The sequence below is a fragment of the Plasmodium gaboni genome, chromosome 8, assembly GCF_001602025.1.
Source record: "Plasmodium gaboni strain SY75 chromosome 8, whole genome shotgun sequence".
NCBI lineage: Eukaryota > Apicomplexa > Aconoidasida > Haemosporida > Plasmodiidae > Plasmodium > Plasmodium gaboni.
Genome location: NC_031488.1, coordinates 490,379 through 498,436, shown reverse-complemented (window position 1 = coordinate 498,436; position 8,058 = coordinate 490,379). Strand labels below are relative to the sequence as shown.

General features: G+C 19.4%; 3 protein-coding genes across 3 annotated transcripts; 1 reads left to right on the top strand and 2 right to left on the bottom strand.

Moving 5' to 3' along the window:
- Nucleotides 1–264: 264 nt before the first annotated feature.
- PGSY75_0813800 (GDP-mannose 4,6-dehydratase) lies at nt 265–1,335 on the bottom strand (the record flags this gene model as incomplete). The annotated part of the gene is made up of 1 exon (XM_018785266.1): nt 265–1,335. One exon carries the CDS (start codon nt 1,333–1,335, stop codon nt 265–267), a length of 1,071 nt encoding a protein of 356 aa, XP_018642233.1.
- Nucleotides 1,336–2,161: 826 nt separating this feature from the next.
- Nucleotides 2,162–6,370, top strand: PGSY75_0813700 (putative ABC transporter; the record flags this gene model as incomplete). The annotated part of the gene is made up of 1 exon (XM_018785265.1): nt 2,162–6,370. One exon carries the CDS (start codon nt 2,162–2,164, stop codon nt 6,368–6,370), a length of 4,209 nt encoding a protein of 1,402 aa, XP_018642232.1.
- Nucleotides 6,371–6,744: 374 nt separating this feature from the next.
- On the bottom strand, nt 6,745–7,960 carry PGSY75_0813600 (putative translation initiation factor SUI1; the record flags this gene model as incomplete). Its single annotated transcript, XM_018785264.1, has 4 exons — nt 6,745–6,834; nt 6,968–7,150; nt 7,303–7,445; nt 7,570–7,960. The coding sequence occupies 4 exons, from the start codon at nt 7,958–7,960 to the stop codon at nt 6,745–6,747; spliced, it is 807 nt and encodes a 268-aa protein (XP_018642231.1).
- Nucleotides 7,961–8,058: the final 98 nt, after the last annotated feature.

Sequence of the window (8,058 nt, the reverse complement as noted above, 5' to 3'; positions counted from 1 at the left end):
AAAAATAAAATAATATATTAAAAAAAAAAAAAAAAAAAAAAAAAAAAAAAAAAAAAAAAAAATTATATAATTTATAATTAAAAAAAATAAAAAAATTATAAAAAAAATAAAAAAAAAAAAAAAAAAAAATAAAAAAAAAAAAAAAAAAAAAAAAAAAAAAAAAAAAAATTATAAATATAAATGAAATATAATTATATATATATATATATATATATATATATATATATATATTATGAATATTCTTCATTTATATTACAGTTGTTATTACTTTGCAGCCCTTTTATATTTGTCATATTTATTCATACAAGTATCATAATCATCCATTGTTAAATTATAATCGTGCATGTCAGACTTTAACATTTCATAAATGAGCTGTGTAAAATTACATGTTGGTTCCCACTTAAGAATATTTTTTGCCTTTGAGCAATCACCTAATAATGTATTGACTTCACAATTTCTAAAGTATTTCTTGTCTTTCTTGATAAGTACATTATTATTTTGATCTACTCCTATTTCTTGTATTCCATTTCCTATCCATTTAATATGTATATTTACAAATGAAAAGGATATTTCACAAAATTCTCTAACAGAATGTTGTTCATTTGAACAAATAACAAAATCACTTGCCTCATTTTGTTGTAACATAAGATACATAGCATATGCATAATCCTTTGCATGACCCCAATCTCTATATGTATCTATATTACCTAAGATAATGGATGTTTGTAATTTTTTTTGAATTTTTGCAATACCTCTAGTAATTTTTCTGGTAACAAAAGTTTCTCCTCTTCTTGGACTTTCATGATTAAATAAAATGCCATTAATACAAAACATATTATATGATTCTCTATAATTTATTGTAATATAATGTGCATATAATTTTGCTATAGCATAAGGTGATACTGGATAAAATGGCGTACTTTCATTTTGAATAGAACATTGAACTTTTCCAAATAATTCAGATGTGGATGCATTATAAAATTTAATATTTTTAACTTTTGATATTCTTATTCCTTCTAATATTCTTAAGGTACCTAAAGCAGTTGCTTCAGTCGTATACTCAGGCATTTCAAAACTTACTTTTACATGACTTTGTGCAGCTAAGTTATATATTTCATTCGGTTTTATTTCACATATTAATGAACATATATTACTACTATCAAGTAAATCTCCATAATGTAAAATTAACTTATCAAATATATGATCAATCCTCTTTGTGTTAAAAGAACTACAACGTCTTATCACTCCATGCACTTGATAATTTTTTTCTAACAATAACTCGCTTAAATATGAACCATCTTGTCCTGTTATTCCGAAAATTAAAGCAACTCGCATAATTAAAGGTTTGACAAAGAAAATTTTTAATTTATTCAAAAAGGCTCATGAAGAAATAAATAACGCAAAAAAAAAAAAAAAATAATAAAAAAATAAAAAACACATATATATATATATATATATATATATATATTATGTGTATAATATTTATTTGTATAACATTTTTATCTTTTTATATATAATTACATAAAAGTTATATATATATATATATGCATTAAACATATATCATGGAAGACTTCAAGCCCATGAAGGTGAAATATTTTATATGGTGTGTAGAACAACAATAAAATAAATAAAGTAACTTAACATACTTTTCATAAAAGTAGTTAACCAAAAATATAATTTTTTAGATGACTAAAAAAAAAATTTACGTATATATATTATATATGCATATGTATGTTTAAACAATATATAAGTGCAAGATGTAATTAATTTTTTAATATAATAAAATATTATATAGTGTAAATGCACATATGTATTATTAACATTTCTTTATTATATATATATATATATATTTTTTTTTTTTTTTTTTTTTATCTTGTGTAATCTGGATATGGGAAATTTTCCATTTGATATATAATTTATAATATACATATATATATATATTGATTATATTAATTTTATTATTTTATTTTATTTTTTTATTTTTTTTTTTTTGGTATTAATTTAATTAAAGAATTTTTCACTTTTTTGTATGTTAATCCTAGATATGAATATTGCCCTTCAACTTTTTTTTTTTTTTATTAATTAAAAATTTTTATTTTTTTTATCAACTGAAAAAATAATAAAATATATGATTTCGTAGGTTTCAATTTGTTATAATAACATGTTTCTTGAATTATATTTTTACCTGATATTATGTTGTTATATATCATTTAATAGTAGTTTACAAGTTAATAAAACTAATCAATATTTTTTAAACAGTTCATATAATAAAAAGGGCAGTACTAAGCCCTCCAGAAGAAAAAAAAATTTGTTTATAAACGATCTGTTTTTAGGTGAACGCGTAAAAACAAAAAAACGCACCTTTAAATATTGTCAACAATGTAAACATAAGAAAAATGTAGAATGGGGTAAGGATTATATGTGTGATGAGGAAAAGAAGAAGAAAAAAAAAAGTGGAAAAAATAAAAAAAATGATATATATGATTTGGATGAAGATGAGGAAGGTATTAAATCGAAACGTTATTATGATGATTATCATGTAGAAAATGAGAATGATATAGAATATGATACAAATGAAGATGAATATGATGAAGAAGCCGAAGAAGATGAATATGAAGAAGACGAATATGATGATGAAGAAGAAGAAGATGAATACGATGAAAAAAATGATGAAGAATATGATGAAGAATATGATGAAGAATATGATGACGAAAATGATGAAGAATATGATAAAGAATCAGATGAAGAAGACGTGGATGAACACTTAAAAGAACGTTTAATGAAAAAGAAATTATTTTACTCCAAACTGTTTAATATTGATGAAAATGAGAACGAATTTAATGTTTTGTCACCAAAATATAATATGAATATTTATAATATTTTAGAAAAAAAATATGATCAGAATGAAGAGAATCAAATTGTTTTAACAATTAAGAATTTAAATTATGAAATAAATAATAGAAAATTAATTACTAATTTAAATTTACAATTAAATAAAACTGAATGTATTGGTTTGATTGGAAATAATGGATGTGGGAAAACGACTTTGTTGAATTTAATTTATGAAAATTCTGATAATAAATCAAAGAATTTTATATTAAATAATAAAATAAAAAAGAAGGAAGATGCATTATCTGTTAATAAATTTAATTTGAATACATTATCTTCGTTTGTTAAAAAAAATGATTTTAGTTTATTATATAAAATATTATCATATATGAAAAATAATTCCATAGAATTAAGTAATTTACCAACTTTGATTGAAAATAAAAGTGTTCATCATAATATTTTGCAAGAACAAAATAAAGATAAAAACAATAATAGTAAAAATAATATTTACAATAATAATAATAATAATGAGTTGTTTTACAAAAATGAAGTTTTTTATTTTAAACAAAACATACATCTTCTTGAAAATAATAATTTAACTATTTTTGAAAAGGTCTTGAAGTTTTATGATAACACTTTGGAAAAGTATGAAATATTAAATTATATAGAAGATAATTTTGGTAAGTATGAAAAATATGATACTATAAAAAAATATGGATTGAAAGATAACCAAAGAAAAGATCAAACAGAAAAAAGAAATCATGATATTATAAAAGAAGATATAAAAAATGATAATAACGATATTTTTATTACAGAACAAAATAAGAATGATGAAAAATTATTACAAAAAAGTTCTATTTCAAGTAGTAACCAATTTAATAATGTCAATACATATGATGCATCCAATGTATTAAAAAAAAAGAATGAAGAAGATTTTTTAAAATCAGAATATTTTAAATTAATTTTAAAATTATATATGCACGATAAAGAAAACATTTATAAAGAAATTAATAATATAAAAATGAATTTTAATAAATATGTAAATATATTAAATTTAAAAAATTTTTTGAATGTGAAATTATGTCATCTAAGTAATGGTTATATTATTCGTGTTTATTTGTTATTACTACTTTTAAGTGAATCTAAATTATTATTAATTGATGAAATAAATAATAATCTTGATATATTCAATATATTCTTTATAATGAATATATTTAAATATTCTTTAAAATATAAAAAACTTGCAATCATATTAGCTACACATGATTTTTTTTTAGTAAGCAAATTATGTAATAGAATTTTAGACTTTAATAAAATTTCAGGATATGATATAGATCTTAATAATTTGTCTCTATTAAAAAAAATCAATAAACATAATAATCACAATGATGAGGATTATGATATTTATATGGATGATATGACTAACAATAAAACAAATGATAAAAAATCTAATTTAACCTATTTTAAAGGAAATTACACCGATTATTTGAATAATATGAAAATATTATTTGAAAATAGAAAAAAGAAAAAAGAAGAACTGAAAAAAATATTAGATCAAATAAATTCTGTAATATCAAAAAGTAAAAAGAAAAAGAAAAATGACTTCATACAACCATTTGTAAAAAAAAAAGAAGAAGAATTAAAGTTGTATCAAAATATTAATTCTATTTTGTTTGATACAAAATTAGATTATCAATATTTGTATTACAATTTAATCTATAGTAATAAAAAAAATGCTGACACAAAAGCAAAAGGAAAAGAAAAGGAAAAGGAAAAGGAAAAAGAAAAAGTAATGGCAACAAATCCTACTTTTACAAACGAACACAAGAAAAATGGGGATAATGTTAAAGGGGATGTAATAAATGAGAAGGTGGATTATGAGAGTAATGTGTGTGATACAAATGAAGGTGTAGAAAAGGAAGAAAATAAAGAAAAACAAAAAAGACAGCATCAAGAACAAGAACAACAAGAAGAACAACAAAAACATGAACAACATGAACAACATGAACAAGAGGTAGATAACAATTATGACAATGATGAGGATATAAAAAAATTCATATATAATAAATTTAACGATGTTGAAGGCAATATGAATAAGAATATCCTTATCGATATGAGCAAGAAAATAAAGAACAATGAACTTATTGAGACAGGAGAAAAATATGGAACAAATAATATGCCATTATATGAATTTGAGAATTTTTCTTTTTATTTTTTAAATAAAAATAATAAAAAAAAATATATATTTAAAAACATGAACTTAAACATTAATAGTGGGGAAAATGTGTTATTACTTGGGAAGAATGGAATTGGCAAATCAACACTTTTTAAAATATTAACTAATAAATATAATTTTGTATTAAAAGAAAAGGAAAATAAGTTAAAAGAAAAAAAAAGTATTTATGTATATGGTGATAATGATGATATGATGGATACAAATCTTTCGAACATAATAAATGACGAAAATATTGAAAATAGAAAAAAGAATTATAATTTTGAAGGTACAATTAATTGTAATTTTAAAAATGTTTTGTTAACATACTTTGAACAAAATATGATAAAAAAATTAAATGCTGAAATTAATGATTATTTTAAAAATTTAATTGAAAAGGTAAATTATGAACCTATTAATTTTTATAATAATTATAATAATAATAATGATGATGATATTATATCCAATGAAAATTTTTGTTTTTATATATTAAATAAAACCAAATTATTTTATAATGAAAAAATAGATAATATTGAAGAGAAAATAAATAAATTATTAAAAATTTTTTTTATTGATAGTAATACATCTATTAAAGATAAAAGTGGAGGTGAAAAAGTCCGTATATTATTTCTTTCTTTATTTTTAAAAAAATCAAATTTATTATTATTAGATGAAATAAATAATAATCTTGATATTTATTTAAAAAATTTATTATTAAATTTTCTTAATTATATTTATCAAGGTAGTTATATATTAACTACACATGATTTCTATATAATAAAAAATCTAAATAATATTCATAAAATTATTTATATATTTGATTATCAAAATATTTTCACATTTTATAATGTTCAAGATTTTATTCAAAACTTTTATAATTTCATTCTTAATTCTTTTAATTTGTGTAATGCTGAATTAAAGGATCATGAATATATACAAAAAAAAAGAGATAAAGTTAGATTACATAATTATTCAAATTATGTTAATTCGCAAAACATTTTACACTCTAATAATGTTCTACAAAATAATATTCATCTATCATCTCCTTATGATACCAACAAAAATGATCTCATAAATAACCAATTAAATATAGACCAATTAAATAATAGTGCGAATTATCAAAAATATCTATATGATAATTATGATTATGAAATTTTACAATTTTTAAAAAAACAGTTTGAAAAAGATAATAATGAAAGAAAAAATTATGAACAAATAAATATACAAGAAGAAATTTTTCAAAAAAAAAAAATTAATAAAAAAAATTTTGGAGGTAAAGGAACCTCAGGAAAAATTAAAATTAAAAATTGGAAAAGATGGAAGAAATAAAAAAAAAATTAAGAAATTAATATAAAAACAAATATTTATATATTTCTTCATTTTATATGCAAAATGTAATATATATAATAAAACAAATGTTTGTATTATAACATGTTATTTTTAAATAATGTTATTTTGTTATATTTTTTTTAATTTTCTAATTATTACTAAAATATATGAATATATAATATAATATAATATAAACATTCATTATTTTTATTTTATTTTATTTTGCTTTTTTTTTTTTTTTTTGTGCAATATATATATATATATATATATTTTATAATATTATTCATAAGTGTTACATGTATTATAAAACTTTAAATCATCATTTTATTAATTCCTGTAAAAAATATTTGTTAATTTAATATTTCTTTTATCATTTATTTTGATGGTAAAATGGTAAACGAATCTTCCGTTAACTCTGGACAATTTTTCATAATAACCTCAACGATATTATGTTCAACATCACCCTAAAAAAAAAACAAAAATAAAAAATAAATAAATAAATAAATATATATATATATATATATATATCTTATGGAGATACAAGGAATATTCATATAGACATATTATTAATATAATTATATGGTCCTTTCTTTTTACCTGAATATCTATTTGGTCTGGATTATTATTTGCGCCTTTAATTACAGAGGAACCACATGCATAAAATTTCGAAAATATTTTTGCCATTTTTTCTAGCTTGATATAAGGATGTAATCCCGTTACAACCGTTACCACCTTTTTCTTTGCCCTTGTTGTTTTTTGTATTGTTATTTTTTGAGATACCTAAAGGAAAAATATAAATAAATAAAAATATATATATATATATATATATATATGCGAACACATGATAATTTAACTAAATAATGTATTAATATATTAAGGGCATTATAACTTTCTTGATTAAATCTAATTTTAACAATTTTATGTATTATTACATTTTTACTAGGCTTCTTTGTTTGCTTCTTATTAATTTCTACGTTAGTATTTGAAGCTTCATAATTATATTTATCCTTATTTTCTTCTTTACACTCATTAAAGGAGTTACCATATTCACAATATTCATATGGCATACCACAAACTAAAAATGGAAAATAATAATATAGGCCAAATATTATGGTGTGTAATTATATATATACATTAATTTTTATTTTATTATGTGTAAATAAATAAATAAATATATATATATATATATATATTATTACCTTTACAATATTCAACGATGACGGGTTCATACTTGTCATGTTTGTCATCTTTCAAACAAACATCATCATTATTATTATTATTATCATTATTTACATCATGTTCTTTATTATTTATATCATCATCCTTTTTCTTTGATGATTCATCTTCATTTTTATTATTCAATTTTGAATTTTGTTTTTTCTTCTTTTTCTCTTCTTTTTTATCTTTCATTTTTAAATATCTTAATTTTTTTTGAGATATTTTTTCTTTTTTTTTTTGTTCTTCGCTATCATCTTCTTCGTCATATTCTTCTTCATCTTCTACACTTTGTTGTTCATTTTTTTTTTCGTCTGATTCTTCTATATCACATTTTATTTTTATTTTATCAAATTCTTTTTCTAATTCTTCCATTTTTCTTTCTTTCTTTGTTTTGTTTTTTACTAAGTATAATGTTGTTTGTACTTTTTTTTTTTTTTTTTTTTTTTTTTTTTTTTTTAATTTTTTTTTTT